Raw genomic sequence first — 22,268 nt, forward strand, 5'->3', positions numbered from 1 at the left:
AGCTTTCTCTTGCTCCCTTTCCAGCAAGATACTTGGGCCACCTCAGGAGAGCTAACCAACCTCCACCATTAGTATTCTGCAAATATATCTTAGAGACTGATAAATAGGGCTTTTCAAGCACCTAAAGACATAAGAGCCTGCATAGTGGGGTGGGCAGAACGACAAGTACACTTCTGATAATTAATTTCCTTTTTAGGCATCAACTTCTCACTCATCTCGTCAGGACAGGCCTCCAATGAAACCGTTTGTTCTCACTCGGAACATGGCCCAAGCCAAGTAGGTAGTATTAAAAAGTGGGTTGCCTTTGCAAGCCCCCTGCTTTTATGGTTCATTTACAGTGCATGAGTAACAGAAGGTAATGGCTTCACCTGGGGAGGCTGTTCTTCCATCAGAGGTATCTCCTCTGATACTTTCTCTGTCTGTCTTCATCAGACATTTCCCTCACAAACTCGAGCTTGAAAATAGGCTAGAAAGGAAACCAACAAAAATTAATGAATTAACTAATTAAAAACAGAAAGAAGAAAAGAATCTAAGGGAGAATTGTAGACCTTAAAATTGTTTCCCACTGTTTCCTTCAGCTACAGTTCTCAAAAGGACATGTTTGCCTATCTAGGTTTTAATTCTGAGTTTTGGGATGCTTTTCCGTAGGGTGGCAGAAGAGTCTTCTTCCTCTGTGTATCTTTTATACCCTCCAAGTATAAATACTCCTTCCGTCGTATCATCACTCCTCTGTGGGGCATTAGCCTCCAGGATTGCTTACTGGGAGATGATTCTGGGCTATGTATCTTCTCATGAAAGCTCTTGCCTTTAATTCTCCTTCCTGGATGCCTCATTTTACATATCCTAACAGGAGTTTTCACAAATCCTCAGAAGATAGCTGGGTAGGGGAGCAAGGATGAAACAGACACAGGCTTTATCACTAAAGAGAAGAGGCTTTTTAATAGAGCTCTTTATGTTTACTTTTCTAAATGCAGTGTGATTCTTGCAGAGTATTTGGAGCTGGTTATCCAAGTCTGGCATCTATGACAGTGAATGACTGGTATGAACAGCATCGGAAATTTGGAGCATTACCTGATCAGGGTATAGCCAAGAAAACATCAGGTATGGAGGGGTGGGAGGAGAGTCGTTATACTACTACACTACCGGTCCCTAACTCTCGAGCAATTGAATTCAGACCAAGTATTGTTGCCCTTTAGATGCAAAAGAAATCTGGACAAAGATTCTGAGTAATAGAAAGATTCTAGTCAGTATTTTATTTCATTTATTATTAAAATAAATAGCACATGATTTTGGGAGGATGGGGGCAGTGGGACAGCATAGTTTTTTAATTTCTCCAAATATCATGGCATAAAAACAGACTGAGCAGCTAGACGGCAAAGCCAAACATCCATAAATAGCAGTTCTGCTTCTGGTAACAGCAGAGTAGGTTGTATCAGACCAACCCCTCCTACAGATAACAATTACAGACTGGACAGAATATAACAAAACAGCTATCTGAAGGCCCTGAGAGTGACCAAAATCAGACATAGACTGTAGGGCAGTCAACACTTATATAAGAAGGGAACGGTACTTGGAACTTCCTGAGGGCAAGGACTTTGGCTTACTGTGTTCTTGGTGCTCAGTTTGGTAATTAGATCATGGTAGGTACTTGGAGGTGTCTTTGGGAGGGAAAGGTGGAGCTGGTAGTCATTAGAAAGATGGAAGCAATATGGCATAGCAGAAAAAGCATGGACAGATCTGGAGTAACCAGTTACTCCTACCACTTAGATAGGACATCATCTAGCCCCTCTGAGCCTATTTTCCTTATCTCATGTATGATCTCACTTGGTACTCTAACAACCCCGTGAAGCAAACATTCTTATTACCATTTTAGAATGAGGAAATGGTGTCTGAGAACTAACCCAAAGTAAACATAGCTAGAAAGTGGCCAGGCTAGGATGTTAATACAGGCCCTAAAATTCCCACTTCCAATGCTGTTTCCACTGTAGCAAAGAGAATAGTGGTCATTTGAAAAGGTTTCCTGGTTTTTCTTTATAGCTTTTCACCCAGGGGCAGGCTGCACTTGCTGTAATATGGAGGTGGGTAAAACTTGGATAGAAACCAGTCTTATCGGATGAGGAAGGAGAGAACTGAGTTCAGGGTGACTGTAGCAACTGAAACCTGAGAAGATATCCCAGGAGAGAACCACGGAGGAGGAGCCCTAATTGTATACAGCCTGCCCAAATCTCTGGCAGACTACTAAGCTATACAGGATCGACTCCAAGCACCCTCGATAGAGCTAAAATAACTGAATGGATAATCCAGCTACTGCTCAATGCAAAGGAAACAGAAATTTGAATTTTCGTTCTAGACAAATGAAAACTAACTAAAATGAAAAATCAGTACGTTTTAGAGGAACAAAACGGAATTCATAATCTCTACAACATAACCATTCAAAAAGTCTGGGATTCAGTCCTCAACTACTATACGTATGGGAAAAAAGAAGAAAGAAAATGTGACTTATACTCAAGAGGAAAAGCAATCAATGAAGACCAACCCGAAGATGACTCAGATGTTGAAATTAGCAGATAAGGACTTTAAAGCAGCTTATTTCTATGCTGAAGGGCATAGGGGAAAATATACTTGTAATGAATGAAAAAGTAAGAAATCTCAGAGAAGTAGAAACTATGCACAAAAAATTCTGGAACTGAAAAATACAATATCTGAAGTTTAAAAATCAAACCAGCCTCATAGATACAGACAAAAAAACGGGTGGTTGCCACAGGAGAGGGAGGTTGGAGAGGGGAAATAGGTGAAGGGGATTAAGAGCTGTAAACCTCTAGTTATAAAATAAATAAAGCCACGGGGGTGTAATATACAGCATAAGAAATGTGGTCAATAATATTGTGATAACTTTGTGTAGGGACAGATGGTTACCAGATTTATGATGGTGATCATTTCATAATGTATGCAAATGTCAAACCACTGTAATGCACCTGAAACTAACATAATATTGTACATCAACTATATTTCAATTTTTTTAAATTGGATGAGATTAATAGCAGATTGGCAATGACAGGAGAAAGGGTTGGTTTACTTGAAATAAGCCAATCTGAAGAAAAAAAAAAAGATTGGTTAAAAATGAAGAGCCTCAATGACCTGTGGAACAATGTAAAAAGGTCTACCTTATGTACAATTGGAATACCAGTAGGAGAGAATAAAGAGAGAGAAGGGGCCATTAAAAAAAATTGAAGAAATAATGGCTGAAATGTTCCCCAGATCTGTGAAACACAAATTTAGAAATTTAGAAATAGCAGTAAGCCCTAACTAAGCAGGTTTTAAATACAGTGAAAACCAAGCATAGAGACATCATAGTCAAACTGCCGAAAACAAAAGAAGAAGAGAATCTTAAAAGCAGCCAGAGATAAAGTACATATTACACACAGAAGAACAGTGATATGAATTGTTGTCACCTTCACATTTGAAAGTGGGTCCCAGAGATAGTGAAGTAATGCCTCAATTAAACACCCCAATTTTATTTATTTATTTATTTATTTTGTTGTTGTGTTGGGTCTTCGTTGCTGCGCACGGGCTTTCTCTCGTTGCGTTGAGTGAGGGCTGCTCTTCGTTGTGGTGCGTGGGCTTCTCATTGCGGTGGCTTCTCTTGTTGCAGAGCACAGGCTCTAGGCACTTGGGCTTCAGTAGTTGTGGCACGCGGGCTCCGTAGTTGTGGCACAGGGGCTTAGTTGCTCTGCGGCACGTTAGATCTTCCCGGACCAGGGCTCAAACCTGTGTCCCCTGCGTTGGCAGGCATATTCTTAACCACTGCGCCACCAGGGAAGTCCCTAAACACCCCAATTTAAAAATGAGTAAAAGACCTTAGACACCTCACCAAATAAGATTATATAGAGGGGAAATAAGCATATGAAAAGATGCCCAGCATCATGTGTCATTAGGGAATTGCAAATTAAAACAACAGTGATCCCACTACACCCCTATAAGAATGGCCAAAATCCAAAATACTGACAACACCAAATGCTGGCATGGATAATGGAGCAACAGGAACTGTCGTTCATTGTTGGTGGGAATGTAAAATGGTACAGACACTTTGGAAGACAGTTTGTCAGAACTAAACATTCTCTTACCATACTATCAAGCAGTCATGCTCCTTGGTATTTACCCAAATGAGTTGAAGTTAGGTCCACACAAAAATTGCACACAAATGTTTATAGCAGCTTTATTCATAATTGCCAACATTTGGAAGCAACCAAGATGCCCTCAGTAGGCAAATGGATAAACTGTGGTACATACAGACAATGGAATAATACTCATTGCTAAAAACAAATGAGCTATCAAGACATAAAAAGACATGGAGGAACCTTAAATGCGTATTACTAAGTGAAAGAAGCTAACCTGAAAAGGCTACATACTATATGATTCCAGCTACATGACATTCTGGAAAATGCAAAACTATGGAGAGAGTAAAAGGGTCATTGGTTGCCAGGGATTAGAGGAAAAGGAGGGATGAATAGGCAAAACACAGGATTTTGGGGGCCAGTAGACTATTCAGTATGATGCTGTAACGGTGAATATATGTCATTATACATTTGCCCAAATCCATAGAATGTACAACACCAAGAGTGAACCCTAATGTAAACTGTGGACTTTGCATGATAATGATGCATCAGTGTAGGTTCATTGATTATAACAAATGTACCACTGTGGCTCGATGTTGATAGTAGGGGGGAGGCTGTGTCTGTGTGGGGCAGGGGGTATATAGGAACGCTGTGTTCTTTTAATTCAGTTTTACTGTATACCTAAAACTGCTCTAAAACTAAGGTCTATTTTTTAAAAAAGAATGCAAAGAGAGAAAGCTATAAAGTCAATGGAGAAATTAAAAGGGAGGAAGGCAAGAAAGAATGGAGAAACAAAAAACAGATGAGATGAACAGAAAACCAATAGCAGAATGGTAAATCCCAATCCAGCCATGTCAGTAATTATGTTAAATATAAATGGAGTAAACCTTCAAATTAGAAATCAGAGATTGATTACCAGACTCAACTGCATGCTGTCTACAAGAGGTGCATTCTATTTGGTTCTTTTTGGGGTTTTCTTTTGCGGTACGCGGGCCTCTCACTGCTGTGGCCTCTCCCGTTGTGGAGCACAGGCTCCGGACGCGCAGGCTCAGCGGCCATGGCTCACAGGCCCAGCCTCTCCGCGGCATGTGGGATCCTCCCGGACCGGGGCACGAACCCGTGTCCCCTGCATCGGCAGGCGGACTCTCAACCACTGCGCCACCAGGGAAGCCCCTCTATTTGTTTTTTAATTGAAGTATAGTTGATTTACAATATTAGTTTCAGGTGTACAGTAAAATGATTCAGTATTTTTGTAAATTATGCTCCATTATAAGTTATTACAAGATAATGAGTATCATCCCCTGTGCTATACAATATATCCTTGTTGATTATCTATATTATACATAGTAGTTTGTATCTGTTAATCCCATACCCCTAATTTGTCCCTCCCCACTTTCCTCTGCCCCCTTTGGTAGCCACAAGTTTGTTTTCTATATCTGTGAGCGTGTTTCTGTTTTTCATATCCGTTCATTTGTATTACTTTTTAGATTCCACATATAAGTGATATCATACAGTATTTGTCTTTCTCTGTCTGACTTATTTCACTAAGCATAACACCCTCTAGGTCCATCCATGTTGCTGCAAATTTCAGAATTTCATTCTTTTTTATGGCTGAGTAGTAGTTCATTCTCTGTGTGTATGTATGTATACATATATACATATATATATACCACATTGTCTTTATCCATTCGTCTGTTGATGGGCACTTGGGTTGCTTCCATCTCTTGGCTATTGTAAATAGTGCTGCTATAAACATTGGGGTGCATGTATCTTTTCGAATCAGTGTTTTCATTTTTTCTAGATATATACCTAGGAGTGGAATTGCTGGATCATATGGTAGTTCTATTTTTAGTTTTTTGAGGAACCTCCGTACTGTTTTCCATAGTGGCTGCACCAATTTACATTCTTACCAACAGTGTACGAGGGTTCCCTTTTCTTCACATCCTCTCCAACATTTGTTATTTGTAGACTTTGTGATGATAGCCATTCTGACAGGTGTGAGGTAATACCTAATTGTGGTTTTGATTTGCGTTTTTCTAATAATTAGTGATGTTGAGCATCTTTTCATGTGCCTGTTAGCCATCTGTATGTCTTTGGGAAACTGTCTCTTCAGGTCTTCTGCCCATTTATTGGGTTCTTTGTTTTTTTGATGATGACTTGTATGAGCTGTTCATAATATTTTGGATAGTAATCCCTTATGGGTCACATCAGTTGTAAATATTTGCTCCCACCGTGTAGGTTGTCTTTTCATTTTGTCAGTATTTTCCCTTGCTGTGTAAAAGCTTTTAAGTTTAATTATGTCCCATGTGTTTAGTTTTGCTTTTACTTCTTTTGCCTTAGGAGACAGAGCCAAAAAAAATATTGCTACGATTAAGTCAGAGTGTTCTGCCTATATTCTCTTCTAGGAGTTTTATGGTTTCAGGTCTTATATTTAGGTCTGCTAATCCATTTTGAGTTCATTTTTGTATATGGTGTGAGGGAATGTTCTAATCTCATTGTTTTACATGTAGCTGTCCAATTTTCCCAGAACCACTTGTTGAAGAGACTGTTTTTGCTTCATTGTATATTCTTGCCTCTTTTGTCATAGATTAATTGACCATAGCCTATTTCTAGGCTCTCTATTCTGTTCCATTAATCTGTGTGTCTGTTTTCGTGCCAGTACCATGCTGTTTTGATTACTGTAGCTTTTTAGTATAGTCTGAAGTCTGGGAGCACTATACCTCTGGCTTTGTTCTTTTTCCTCAAGATTGCTTTGGCAATTCAGGATCTTTTGTGGTTCCATGTGAATTTTAGGGTTATTTGCTCTAGTCCTGTGAAAAATATCATGCATATTTCGATAGGGGTTGCATTAAATCTGTAGATTGCTTTGGACAGCATGGCCATTTTAATAACATTAATTCTTCTAATCCAAGAGCACAGGATTTCTTTCCATTTCTTTGTATCATCTTTAGTTTCCTTCATAAATGTTTTATAGTTTTCAGAGTATAGGTCTTTCACCTTCTTAGTTAAGTTTATTCCTAGGTATTTTATTCTTTTTGATGCAATTTTAAGCAGGATTTTTTTTTTTTACTTTCTCTTTCTGGTATTTTATTGTTAGTGTATAGAAATGCAACAAATTTCTGTATATTGATCTTGTATCCTACACCTTGCTGAATTCATTTATTAGTTCTAATAGTTTTTGGGTGGAGACTTTAGGGTTTTCTAGATATAGTACCACGTCATCTGCAAATAATGACAGTTTTACCTCTTCCCTTCCGATTTGGATGCCTTTTATTTCTTTCTTGTGTGATTGCTGTGACTAGGACTTCTAATACTGTGTTGAATAGAAGTAGCGAGAATGGGCATCCTTGTCTTGTTCCAGAATTTAGCGGGAAGGCTTTCAGCTTTTCACCATTAAGTATGACATTGGTTGTGGGTTTGTCCTAAATGGCCTTTGTTATGTTGAGATATGTTCCCTCGATACCCACTTTCAGAGTTTTTATTATTAATGGATGTTGAATTTTGTCGCATTGGTCTTTCTGCATCTATTGAGACGATCATGTGATTTTTATCCTTCCTTTTGATAATGTGGTGTATCACACTGATTAATTTGCATATATTGAATTACCCTTGTGACCCTAGAATAAATTCAGCTTGATCGTGGTATATGATCCTTTTTATATATTTTTAGATTTGGTTTGCTAATATTTTGTTGAGGATTTTTGCATTTACATTCATCAAATATACTGGCCTGTAATTTCCTTTTTTTGTAGTGCCACACTGTGGCATCGAGTGAGCAGGGCCAGAACATTCAGCTTGGGCTAGGGTACACACACAGCAAAGTGGCTGCCATCAGAAGTCTGGGCTGCTTCTGGGGCACCTCTTGAGTAAATTCCAGCAATGGTCACCACTGCTGCCCCACCTGGGCTCCACCCCAGAGCTGGGTCACCTCTCCATCTCAAGGTCAAGTCTCTTCCCAGGTCCTGGCCACCTTAGATCCAGTGCCATGCTTGTGGCATGAAGTGAGCAGGGCTAGAACATTCTTTCAGCTCTGGCTTGAGAGCACAGCATGGCTGTTGCATGAAACCAGTAGCCTAGGACAGCAGGCTACTGGTTTCTCTACCCTACCTGGGGGCAGTCTACCCACACAGTACTCATGAGTGGAGCGCAGGCTTCTGTGTGGGCTTCTGTGTATCTTTCTTACAACCTTGGTTGTACAGGAGTCTTTCTGCCAATTTCCAGTTAGTTTTTGGTGAGAATTGTTCCACACGTTGATATATTTTTGATGTGTTCATGGGGAGAGGTGAACTCCACATCTTCTTACACCACCCTCTTGATCTCCTATCAAGAGATGCATTTAAATATAAAGGTACAGATTGGTGGAATGTAAAAAGATTTTTTAAATATACCATATAACAGTAAACATAAGAACGCTGCAGTAGCTATATAATGTCAGATAAAGTAGACTTCAAGACAAAAGGTGTTACTGGACTTTCAAAAGGACATTTAGTGCTGATAAAAGGGGCAGTTTATCTGGAGGACATAACAATCATAAACATGTTTGTGACTAATAACAGCCTTCAAATTACATGAAGAAAAAATTGACAATTAAATGGAGAAATAGAGAAATCTGTAGCCATAGTTAGAGATTTTCATACTTCTCTTTCAGTAACTGAAAGAATTTCTGGACAGAAAATCAGTAAGGACATAAAAGATCTGGAGAAAACTCGCAGCCACCTTAACCTGTTTGACATTTATAGAAAAATATATCCAATAGCTGCAAAAGACACCTTTTTTCAAATGCACATGGTACGTTCACTAACTTAGACCATATTCTGGGCCACCAAATAAGTGTCCATAAACTTTCTTTTTTAAATTAATTTATTTTTAAAATTAATTAGTTAATTAATTTGGCTGCATTGGGTCTTAGTTGTGGCACGTGGGATCTTCGTCGCGGCACGCGAGATCTTTCGTTGCGGCGTGTGGGCTCTTCATTGCAGTGCGTGGGCTTCTCTCTAGTTGTGGCGCATGGGCTCTAGAGCACGCGGGCTCAGGAGTTCTGGCGCACAGGCTTAGTTGCCCCGTGGCAGGTGGGTTCTTATTTCCCCAACCAGGGATTGAACTCTTGTCACCTGCATTGGAAGGCGGATTCTTAACCACTGGACCACCAGGGAAGTCCCTCCATAAACTTCCAAAGATTGAAATTGCACTATGTTCTCTGACCACAACCTAATTCAGTTAGCAATCAATGACATAGGAAGTCCCTAAATATTTTCAAATTAAACAACATACTTATAAATAACTCATCAGTCAAAGAAGAAATCACAAAGAAAATTAAGAAGTATTTTTAACTGAATGATAATGAAATACATTAAAACTTGTGGGATACAACTAAAGCAGTGCTGAGAGAGAAAGGTATAACTTTCAGTAGTTATATTAGAAAACAGAAAGGTAAAATCGGTTACTAAGGTACTAACTTAAGAAGTTGGAGAAAACAAGAACAAAATAAGCTTAAAGTATATGGAAGAAAGGAAACAATAAAGATTGAGAACCTCGGGGGGGTTGGTGGTCGTAATGTTGCACAAAAGTCAAACATATGTATACCCTCATGACCTGGCAGTTTCACTCCCACGTATATACCTAAGGGGAATGAGACCATACTTCCTCAAAAGGCTTGTACAAGAATGCTCATAGCAGCATTATTTGTAATACCCCAAACTGAACACTACTTAAATGCCCATACATAGTAGAATGGATAAATAAATGTTGGCATATTCACACAGTGAAATACTATTTAGCAATAAGGTTAAACAGACTATAGTTCTTTACTTATAAGTAACAAATATAGCTAAGTTTTACAAACATAATTTGAGTAAAAAAAGTCAGACACAAAAGAGAATAAAGTTCAGACATGGCTGAAACTTGTATATGCTGGTTAAAAGCCAGTATGGTGCTCACCCTTAGTGGGAGATCATGAATGGAACTGTACCTGAGGGGGACTTCTGAAGAGTTAGTAATGTTTTGTATCTTAATCTGGGTACCGATTACATGGATGTGTTCAGATGTGAAAATTGACTGAGCTATACTGTGTCTGTGTATTTTTCTGCATGTATGTTATATTTCAGTAAAAAGACAAAAGAAAAAATTCATGGGTAATATTTACAGCAAAACTAAGTGACCGTGTATCCCCATGAAACTCAAAATAAAAACAGTTAAGGGCAAATCATTCATAGCCACAAGATCAACAAGGAATGGACATCTGTGTAGGAGAAAGCAGAAGGAGTTGACAGACCATGTGAAAGACCTGACAAACAGGAGAATTCCAAAACAGCAAACAGGTATTCACTAAAAAGCGTGGCAAGTGTGAGGTGGTATCTCATTGCATTTGAGGTGGTTTTGATTTACATTTCCCTTATGATTAGTGATGTTGAGTACCTTTTCACGTACCTGTTGGCCATCTCTATGTCTTCTTTGGAAAAATGTCTATTCAGGTCTTCTGCCCATTTCTTATTCAGATTGTTTGTACTGAGTTGTATGAGTTCTTTATATATTTTGGATATTAACCCCTTAACAGACATATTATTTGCAAATATCTTCTCCTATTCAGTTAAGTTGCCTTTTTGTTTTGCTGGTGGTTCCCTTTGCTGTGCAAAAGTGTTTTAGCTTCATATGGTTCTGTTTGTTTATTTTTGGTTTTGTTGCCATTGCCTGAGGAGACAGATCAAAAAAAATATTGCTAAGACCAGTTTCAAAGAGCATACTGCCTGTGTTTTCTTCTAGGTGTTTTATGGTTTCAGGTCTTACATTTAAGTCTTTAATTCATTTTGAGTTTATTTTTGGAAATGATGTGAGAAAATGGTCTAGTTTCATTCTTTTACTTGTAGCTATCCAGTTTTCCCAACACCACTAACCCATAAAGAAGAATGAAATCTTGCAACCTGTGACAACATGGATGGACCTGGAGGGTATTATGCTAAGTGAATAAGTCAGACAGAGAAAGATAAAACAAATGAGTCCTAGGCTTCCCTGGTGGTGCAGTGGTTGAGAGTCCGCCTGCCGATGCAGGGGACACGGGTTCGTGACCCAGTCTGGGAAGATCCCACGTGCCGCGGAGCGGCTGGGCCCGTGAGCCATGGCTGCTGAGCCTGCGCATCCGGAGCCTGTGCTCCGCAACGGGAGAGACCACAACAGTGAGAGGCCCGTGTACTGCAAAATACAAGCAAACAAACAAACAAAATAAATGAGTCCTAAACAACCCAGAAACAGACTCATAGATACAGAGAACAAACTAGTGGTTGAGAGAATGGGAGGATGGGTGAAATAGGTGAAGGAGATTAAGAGATACAAATTACCAGTTATAAAATAAATAGGTCACAGGGGTGTAATGCACAGCACAGGGAATATAGTCAATAATATTATAATAACCTTGTATGGCACATAATTGATACAAATATAGAATCACTATGTTGTACACCTGAAACAAATATATTGTAAGTCAACTATACTTCAATTAAACATTTTTAATGAAAAAAATAAAAGTGTGGCAGTTCAGTTTAAGAACATTAGTTGAAATGGGGAGGGGTTTTTCCCTCCAATAAAAACTGAATACAAGGAACCTGTGGTCAGAAGGTCTGAAAGGGATGGAGCAGGCTAACCCTTAATGAACTCCTGAAAATGAGCCACCAGATCTCCCTACTCATACACGGTCCCACACTGAGGAGAAATTGCTGAGAATAGAATTCAAATTGAGCAGAACAGGGACAATAAAGAATAAGGAAAGAAAAGATCTAGATAAGAATGGGATAGAGGACCAGAACCAAGAACTCTAATCAAGCAAGTCATCCTATTCCTTTAACATACATAAAAACAGCAGAAAGGGAGCCTCTGTGAAGTTAGAAAAGCCACCCTGAACCATACTTCTTTCTAAAAGTTCAGGAAAGCTTAGTACACATAAGAATGAGCAACAGATTGTGATGATGGTTGCACAGTTCTGAATATACTAAAAACCACTGAATTGTACATTTTTTTTTTTTTTTTTTTTTTTTTTTTTTTTGCCGTACTCGGGCCTCTCACTGTTGTGGCCTCTCCCGTTGCGGAGCGCAGGCTCAGCGGCCATGGCTCACGGGCCCAGCCGCTCCGCGGCACGTGGGATCTTCCCAGACCGGGGCACGAACCCGCGTCCCCCGCATCGGCAGGCGGACTCTCAACCACTGCGCCACCAGGGAAGCCCTGAATTGTACATTTTAAATGGGTAAATTTCATGGTATGTGAAAAATATCTCAATAAAGCTGTGAGAAAAATGAATGGAAAATTAATCAAGGTCAGATCCCACACAAAATGATTATAAGGAGAAAAAGGAGAGAATCAAAAGCATTTCATGTTGCTTATCTATTTTATGTATAGTAGTTTGTATCTGTTAATCCCATACTCCTAATTTGTCCTTCCCTCCCTCCCTCCCTCCCTCTCTGCTTTGGTAACCATAAATTTGTTTTTTATGTCTGTGAGTCAGTTTCTGTTTTGTATATAGATTCATTTGTATTATTTTTTAGACTCCACATGTAAGTGATATAAAGGATATAAACTGAAAAAATATATGTATTAACTGAATCACTTTGCTGTACACCTGAAACTAACACAGTATTGTAAACCAACTATACTTCAATTTAAAAAAAAGAGAGAGAAAGGGGGGAGAAAACATTCCAGAAAGACACACTCAAAAAACAACAAATTTAAAATATACTGTTTAAAAGTGAGTTGGAAGACATTAAGAAAATTAAATAAGACATGGAAGAACAATACAAAGCAGGATTAGAAAAACTCAGAAATGTAGTGACAACTTGGGGGAAGTAAGAAGAAAGAATCACTTTAGAAATGAAGGCTGAGGGACTTCCCTGGTGGTCAGTGGTTAAGAATCCGCCTTCCAGTGCAGGGGATGCGAGTTTGATCTCTGGTCGGGGGACTAAGATCCCACATGCCATGGGGCAACTAAGCCCATGCACTCTAGAGCCCATGAGCCACAACTAGACAGCCCACGTGCCGCAACAAAGAGCCTGCGTGCCACAACTAAGATCCAATGAAGCCAAGTAAATTAAAAAAGAAAAGAAAAAAGAAAGCAAGGCTGGGACTTCCCTGGCGGTCCAGTGGTTAAGACTCCATGCTTCCACTGCAGGGAGCGCAGGTTCGATCCCTGGTTGGGGAATTAAGATCCCACATGCCATGTGGTGTGGTCAAAAAATAAAAATAAAAAAAATAGAGATGAAGGCTAAGGCAGAATGCTCTTTGACATAAATCGTAGCAATATTTTTATGGATCTGTCTCAGACAAAGGAAACAAAAGCAAAAGTAAACAAATGGGACCTAATTAAACTTAAAATCTTTTGCACAGCAAAGGAAACCAACAGCAAAATGAAAAGACAGCCTCCAGAATGGGAGAAAATATTTTGCAAATGATATGCCCAAAAAGGGGTTAATATCCAAAATATATAGATAGCTCATATAACTCAAATAAAGAAAACTTAAAAATGGGCAGACAACCTGAGTAGACATCTTTCCAAAGAGGATATACAGATGGCCAACAGGAACATGAAAAGAGGCTCAACATTGCTAATCATCAGAGAAATGCAAATCAAAACCATAATGACATAACACCTCACACCTGTCAGAATGGCTATCATCAAGAAGTCTACAAATAACAAATGTTGGCGAGAATGTATAGAAATAGGAACCCTAGTACACTGTTGGTGGGAATATAAATTGGCGTAGCTACTATGGAAGGCAGTGTGGCAGTTTGTCAAAAAATTGAAATAGAACTACCATATGATTCAGCAGTTCTACCCCTGGGGGTTTTTTTGTGTGTTTTTTGGGGTTTTTTTTTGCAGTACACGGGCCTCTCACTGCTGCAGCCCCTCCCACTGCGGAGCACAGGCTCTGGACGCGCAGGCCCAGCGGCCATGGCTCACGGGCCCAGCTGCTCTGCAGCATGTGGGATTCTCCCGGACCGGGGCACAAACCCGCATCCCCTGCATCAGCAGGTGGACTCCCAACCATTGTGCCACCAGGGAAGCCCCTACCCCTGGGTTTTTATCCAAAGAAAATGGAAACGCTAATTCAAAAAGATACATGCACCCCAGTGTTCATAGAATCATTGTTTACATTAGCCAGTATATGGAAGCAACCAAAGGTGTCCATCAGTAGATGAAAAGATATAGAAGATGTGGTGTGTATATATATATATATATATATATATATATATATATATATATATATATATATACACACACACACAGTGGAGTATTAGCCCTAAAAAGAGTGAAACTCTGCCATTTTCAACAACATGGATGGCCCCTAGAGGGTATTAATGCTTAGTGAAATAAGTCAGAGAAAGAAAAATACTGTATGATATCATTGATATGTGGAATGTAAAAAATAATCTAATAAAAATATAACAGAACAGAACCAGACTCACAGATATAGAGGACAAACTAGTGGATACCAGTGAGGAGAAAAAAGGGAGGGAAGGGCAAGATGATAGGAGATTAAGAGGTACTAGCTACTATGTATAAAATGAATAAGCTACAAAGATACATTGTACAGCACAGGGAATATAGCCATTTTTTTAACATCTTTATTGGAGTATAATTGCTTTACAGTGGTGTGTTAGTTTCTGCTTTATAACAAAGTAAATCTGTTATACATATGTCCCCATATCTCTTCCCTCTTGCATCTCGCTCCCTCCCACCCTCCCTATCCCACCCCTCTAGGTGGTCACAAATCACCGAGCTGATCTCCCTGTGCTATGCGGCTGCTTCCCACTAGCTATCGGTTTTACATTTGGTAGTGTATATATGTCCATGCCACTCTCTCACTTTGTCCCAGCTTACCCTTCCCCCTCCCCATGTCCTCAAGTCCATTCTCTAGTAGGTCTGCGTCTTTATTCCCATCCTGCCCCTAGGTTCTTCATGACTTTTTTTTTTTTAGATTCCATATATATGTGTTACCATATGGTATTTGTTTTTCTCTTTCTGACTTATTTCACTCTGTATGACAGACTCTAGGTCCATCCACCTCACTACAAATAACTCAGTTTCGTTTCTTTTTATGGCTGAGTAATATTCCATTGTATATAAGTGCCACATCTTCTTTATCCATTCATCTGTCAATGGACACTTAGGTTACTTCCATGTCCTGGCTATTGTAAATAGAGCTGCAATGAACATTGTGGTACATGACTCTTTGAATTATGGTTTTCTCAGGGTATATGCCCAGTAGTGGGATTGCTGGGTTGTATGGTAGTTCTATTTTTAGTTTTTTAAGGAACCTCCATACTGTTCTCCATAGTGGCTATATCAATTTACATTCCCACCAACAGTGCAAGAGGGTTCCCTTTTCTCCACACCCTCTCCAGCATTTATTGTTTGTAGATTTTTTGATGATGACCATTCTGACCGCTGTGAGATGATATCTCATTGTAGTTTTGATTTGCATTTCTCTAATGATTAACGATGTTGAGCATTCTTTCATGTGTTTGTTGGCAAACTGTATATCTTCTTTGGAGAGCTGTCTATTTACATCTTCTGCCCATTTCTGGATTGGGTTGTTTGGTTTTTTTTGTTTGTTTTTAATGTGTATAATTGTGATAGAAATTTTTTAATTAATTAATTTATGGCTGTGTTGGGTCTTCGTTTCTGTGCAAGGGCTTTCTCTAGTTGCAGCGAGTGGGGGCCACTCTTCATCGCGGTGTGCGTGCCTCTCACAATTGTGGCCTCTCTTGTTGTGGAGCACAAGCTTCAGACGCGCAGGCTCAGTAGTTGCGGCTCACAGGCCTAGTTGCTCCGCAGCATGTGGGATCTTCCCAGACCGGGGTTTGAACCCGTGTCTCCTGCATTGGCAGGCACATTCTCTACCACTGCGCCACCAGGGAAGCCTGGGTTGTTTGGTTTTTTGATATTGATCTGCTTGTAAATTTTGGAGATTAATCCTTTGTCATTTGCTTCATTTGCAAATATTTTCTCCCATTCTGACGGTTGTCTTTTCGTCTTGTTTATTGTTTCCTTTGCTGTGCAAAAGATTTTAACTTTCATTAGGTCCCATTTATTTTTATTTTTGTTTTTATTTCCATTTCTGTAGGAGGTGGGTTAAAAAGGATCTTGTTGTGCTGTATGTCATACAGTGTTCTTCCTATATTTTCCTCTAAGAGTTTTATATAGTGTTTGGCCTTACATTTAGGGCTTTTATCCATTTTGAGTTTATTTTTGTGTATGGTGTTAGAGAGTGTTCGAATTTCATTCTTTTACATGTAGCTGTCCAGTTTTTCCAGCACCACTTGTTGAAGAGGCTGTCTTTTCTCCATTGTATATTCTTGCCTCCTTTATCAAAAATAAGGTGACCTATGTGCATGGGTTTATCTCTGGGCTTTCTATCCTGTTCCATTGATCTGTATTTCTGTGTTTGTGCCTGTACCATACTGTCTTGATTACTGTAGCTTTGTAGTCTAATCTGAAGTCAGGGAGCCTGATTCCTCCAGCTCCATTTTTCTTTCTCAAGATTGCTTTGGCTATTCGGGGTCTTTCGTGTTTCCATACAAATTGTGAATTTTTTTGTTCTAGTTCTGTGAAAAATGCCAGTGGTAGTTTCATAGGGATTGCATTGGATCTGTAGATTGCTTTGGGCAGTAGAGTCATTTTCACAATGTTGATTCTTCCAATCCAAGAACATGGTATATCTCTCCATCTATTTGTATCATCTTTAATTTCTTTCATCAGTGTCTCATAGTTTTCTGCGTACAGGTCTTTTGTCTCCTTAGGTAGGTTTATTCCTAGGTATTTTATTCTTTTTGTTGCCATGGTAAATGGGAGTGTTTTCTTAATTTCACTTTCAGATTTTTCATCATTAGTGTATAGAAATGCAAGAGATTTCTCTGCATTCATTTTGTATCCTGCAACTTTACCAAATTCATTGATTAGCTCTAGTAGTTTTCTGGTGGCATCTTTAGGATTCTCTATGTATAGTATCATGTCATCTGCGGTGACAGCTTTACTTCTTCTTTTCTGATTTGGATTCCTTTTATTTCTTTTTCTTCTCTGATTGCTGGGGCTAATACTTCCAAAACAATGTTGAATAGTAGTGGTGAGAGTGGGCAACCTTGTCTTCTTCCTGATCATGGTGGAAATGGTTTCAGTTTTTCACCATTGAGAATGATGTTTGCTGTGGGCTTGTCATATATGGCCTTTATTATGTTGAGGTAAGTTCTTTCTATGCCTACTTTCTGCAGGGTTTTTATCATAAATGGGTGTTGAATTTTGTCAAAAGCTTTTTCTGCATCTAGTGAGATGATCATATGTTTTTTATTCTTCAATTTTTTAATATGGTGTATCACATTGACTGATTTGCATATATTGAAGAATCCTTGCATTCCTGGGACAAACCCAACTTGATCATGGTGTATGATCCTTTTAACGTGCTGTTGGATTCTGTCTGCTAGTATTTTGTTGAGGATTTTTGTATCTAGGTTCATCAGTGATATTGGCCTGTAGTTTCCTTTCTTTGTGACATCTTTGTCTGGTTTTGGTATCAGCGTGATGGTGGCCTCGTAGAATGAGTTTGAGGGTGTTCCTCTCTCTGCTGTAGTTTGCAAGAGTTTGAGAAGGATAGGTGTTAGCTCTTCTGTAAATGTGTGATGGAATTCGCCTGTGAAGCCATGTGGTCCTGGGCTTTTGTTTGTTTGAATGTTTTTAATCACAGTCTCAATTTCAGTGCTTGTGATTGTTCTGTTTATATTTTCTGTTTCTTCCTGGTTCAGTCACAGAAGGTTGTACTTTTCTAACAATTTGTCCATTTCTTCCAGGTTGTCCATTTTATTGGCATATAGTTGCTTGTAGTAATTTCTCATGATCCTTTGTATTCCTGCAGTGTCAGTTTTTTCTCCTTTTTCTTTCTAATTCTATTGATTTGAGTCTCCTTCCTTTTTTTCTTGATGAGTCTGGCTAATGGTTTATCAATTTTGTTTGTCTTCTCAAAGAACCAGCTTTTAGTTTTATTGCTCTTTCCTATTCTTTCCTTCATTTCTTTTTCATTTATTTCTCATCTGATCTTTATGATTTCTTTCCTTCTGCTAACTTTGGGGTTTTTTTGTTCTTCTTTCTCTAATTGCTTTAGGTGTAAGTTTAGGTTGTTTATTTGAGGTGTTTCTTGTTTTTTAAGGTAGGACTGTACTGCTCTAAACTTTGCTCTTGGAACTGCTTTTGCTGCATCCCATAGGGTATGGGTCGTAGTGTTTTCATTGTCATTTGTTTCTAGGTATTTTTTGATTTCCCCTTTAATTTCTTCCCTGATCTCTTGGTTATTAAGTAGTGTATTGTTTAGCCTCCACATGTTTGTATATTTTACAATTTTTTCCTGTAATTCATATCTCATTTCATAACGTTGTGGTCAGAAACCATACTTGATACGATTTCCATTTTCTTAAATGTACCAGGGTTTGATTTGTGACCCAAGATGTGATCTATCCTGGAGAATGTTCCAATACACATGAGAAGAAAGTGTATTCTGTTGTTTTTGGAAGGAATGTCCTATAAATATCAATTAAGTCCATCTTGTTTAATGTATCATTTAAAGCTTGTGTTTCCTTATTTATTTTCATTTTGGATGATCTGTCCATTGGTGAAAGTGGGGTGTTATAGTCTCCTACTATGATTGTATTACTGTCTATTTCCCCTTTTATGACTATTAGCATTTGCCTTATATATTGAGGTGCTCCTATGTTGGGTGCATAAATATTTACAGTTGTTATATCTTCTTCCTGGATTGATCCCTTGATCATTATGTAGTGTCCTTCTTTGTCTCTTGTAATAGTCTTTGTTTTAAAGTCTATTTTGTCTGATATGAGAATTGCTACACCAGCTTTCTTTTGATTTCCATTTGCATGGAATATCGTTTTCCATCCCCTCACTTTCAGTCTGTATGTGTCCCTAGGTCTGAAGGGGGTCTCTTGTAGACAGCATATATATGGGTCTTGGTTTTGTATCCATTCAGCCAGTGTATGTCTTTTCGTTGGAACCTTTAATCCATTTACATTTAAGGTAATTATTGATATGTATGTTTCTATTACCATTTTGTTAATTGTTTTGGGTTTGTTATTGTAGGTCTTTTCCTTCTCTTGTGTTTCCTGCCTAGAGAAGTTCCTTTAGTATTTGTTGTAAAGCTGGTTTGGTGGTGCTGAACTCTCTCAGCTTTTACTTGTCTGTAAAATTTTAATTTCTCCGTCGAATCTGAATGAGATCCTTGCTGGGTAGAGTAATATTGGTTGTAGGTTTTTCCCTTTCAGCACTTTAAATATGTCCTGAAACTCCCTTCTTGCTTGCAGAGTTTCTGCTGAAAGATCAGCTGTTAACCTTATGGGGATTCCCTTGTGCGTTATTTGTTGTTTTTCCCTTGCTGATTTTAATATTTTTTCTTTGTATTTAATTTTTGATAGTTTGATAACTATGTGTCTTGGCGTGTTTCTCCTTGGAATTATCCTGTTTGGGATTTTCTGTGCTTCCTGGACTTGATTAACTATTTCCTTTCCCATATTAGGGTAGTTTTCAACTTTAATCTCTTCAGATATTTTCTCAGTCCCTTTCTTTTTCTCTTCTTCTTCTGGAACCCCTGTAATTCGAATGTTGGTGCGTTTCATGTTGTCCCAGAGGTCTCTGAGACTGTCCTCAGTTCTTTTCGTTCTTTTTTCTTTATTCTGCTCTGCAGTGGTTATTTCCACTATTTTGTCCTCCAGATCGCTTATCCATTCTTCTGCCTCAGTTTTTCTGCTATTGATTCCTTCTAGAGAGTTTTTAATTTCATTTATTGTGTTGTTCATTATTGTTTCTTTGCTCTTTAGTTCTTCTAGGTCCTTGTTAAATGTTTCTTGTATTTTCTCCCTTCTATTTCCAAGATTTTGGATCATCTTTACTATCATTATTCTGAATTCTTTTTCAGGTAGACTGCCTATTTCCTCTTCATTTGTTTGGCCTGATGGGTTTTTACCTTGTTCCTTCATCTCCTGTGTGTTTCTCTGTCTTCTCATTTTGCTTAACTTACTGTGTTTGGGGTCTCCTTTTCACAGGCTGCAGGTTCTTAGTTCCCGTTGTTTTTGGTATTTGCTCCCAGTGGGTAAGGTTGGTTCAGTCGGTTGTGTAGGCTTCCTGGTGGAGGGGACTAGTGCCTGTGTTCTGGTGCATGAGGCTGGATCTTGTCTTTCTGGTGGGCAGGACCATGTCCGGTAGTGTGTTTTGGGGTGCCTGTGGCCTTATTATGATTTTAGGCAGCCTCTCTGCTAATGGATGGGGCTGTGTTCCTGTCTTGCTAGTTGTTTGGCATAGGGTGTCCAGCCCTGTAGCTTGCTGGTTGTTGAGTGAAGCTGGGTGCTGGTGTGGAGATCGAGATCTCTGGGAGATTTTTGCCGTTTGATATTATGTGGAGCTGGGAGGTCTCTGGTGGACCAGTGTCCTGAACTTGGCTCTCCCACCTGAGAGGCACTGGCCTGATGCCCGGCTGGAGCACCAAGACCCTGTCATCCACACGGCTTAGAATAAATAGGCGAAAGAAAGGAAGAAAGAAAAAATAAAATAAAATAAAGTTATTAAAATAAAAAATAATTATTAAAAAAAATTTAAATTTTAAAAAGTAGTAAAAAAAAAAAAAAAGAAAGAAGGAAGAGAGCAACCAAACCAAAAAACAAGTCCACCAATGATAACAAGCACTAAAAGCTATACTAAAAAAAACCCAGAAAAACGGACAGACAGAACCCTAGGACAAATGGTAAAAGCAAAGCTATACAGACAAAATCACACACGGAAGCATACACATACGCACTCACAAAAAGAGAAAAAGGAAAATATGTATATATCATTGCTCCCAAAGTCCACCACCTCAATTTTGGGATGATTCGTTGTCGCTTCAGGTAGTCCACAGGTGCAACGTACATCAAGTTGATTGTGGAGATTTAATCCGCTGCTCCTGAGGCTGCTGGGAGAGATTTCCCTTTCTCTTCTTTGTTTGCTCAGCTCCTGGGGTTCAGCTTTGGATTTGACCCCACCTCTGCGTGTAGGTCACCTGAGGGCGTCTGTTCCTGCCCAGACAGGACAGGGTTCTAGGAGCAGCTGATTTAGGGGCTCTGGCTCACTCAGGCCGGGGGGAGGGAAGGGTACGGATGCGGGGCGAGCCTGCATCGGCAGAGGCTGGCGTGACATTGCAACAGCCTGAGGCGTGCTGTGCGTTCTCCTGGGGAAGTTGTCCCTGGATCACGGGACCCTGGCAGTGGCGGGCTGCACAGGCTTCCGGTCGGGGGAGGTGTGGATAGTGACCTGTGCTCGCACACAGGCTTCTTGGTAGCTGCAGCAGCAGTCTTAGCGTCTCATGCCAGTCTCTGGAGTTCGCGCTGATAGCCCAGGCTCGCGCCCGTCTCTGGAGCTCCTTTAAGCAGCATTCTTAATCCCCTCTCCTCGCACACTGCGAAACAAAGAGGCAAGAAAAAGTCTCTTGCCTCTTCGACAGTTCGAGACTTTTTCCCGGACTCCCTCTGGCTAGGACTCCCTCTGGCTAGCTGTGGCGTACTAGCCCCTTCGGGCTGTGTTCACGCAGCCAACCCCAGTCCTCTCCCTGGGGTCTGACCGCCGAAACCCGAGCCTCGTCTCCCAGCCCCCACCCACCCCGGCGGGTGAGCAGACAAGCCTCTCAGGCTGGTGAGTACTGGTCGGCACCGATCCTCTGTGCGGGAATCTCTCCGCTTTGCGCTCTGCACCCTTGTTGCTGCGCTCTCCTCTGTGGCTCCGAAGCTTCCCCCCACTCCACCCCCGTCTCCGCCAGTGAAGGGTCTTCCTAGTGTGTGGAAACCTTTCCTCCTTCACAGCTCCCTCCCACTGGTGCAGGTCCCATCCCTATTCTTTTGTCTCTGTTTTTTCTTTTTTCTTTTGCCCTACCCAGGTACGTGGGGAGTTTCTTGCCTTTTGGGAGGTCTGAGGTCTTCTGCCAGCATTCAGTAGGTGTTCTGTAGGAGCTGTTCCACATGTAGATGTATTTCTGATGTATTTGTGGGGAGGAAGGTGATCTCCACTTCTTACTCTTCAGCCGTTTTCCCAATATTTTATAATAACTCTAAATGGAATATAATATATAAAATATTAAATCAACATGTTGTACA

The 22,268-nt window shown here is 39.9% G+C and overlaps 1 protein-coding gene across 3 annotated transcripts in view; it reads left to right on the top strand.

Annotated features, from left to right (window-relative positions):
• IGBP1 (immunoglobulin binding protein 1) overlaps positions 1–22,268 on the top strand; it is a 51,842-nt gene that overhangs the window by 24,408 nt on the left and 5,166 nt on the right. For 2 of the 3 annotated variants that reach the window (XM_032619326.1, XM_032619325.1), the window contains exons 5-6: positions 197–276; positions 989–1,101. In XM_032619326.1, the coding sequence (XP_032475217.1) occupies positions 197–276; positions 989–1,101 (193 nt within the window). The remainder of the gene's footprint in view (positions 1–196; positions 277–988; positions 1,102–22,268) is intronic. The other variant, XM_032619327.1, reaches the window with a different exon arrangement.

This window comes from Phocoena sinus, chromosome X, assembly GCF_008692025.1.
Source record: "Phocoena sinus isolate mPhoSin1 chromosome X, mPhoSin1.pri, whole genome shotgun sequence".
NCBI lineage: Eukaryota > Metazoa > Chordata > Mammalia > Artiodactyla > Phocoenidae > Phocoena > Phocoena sinus.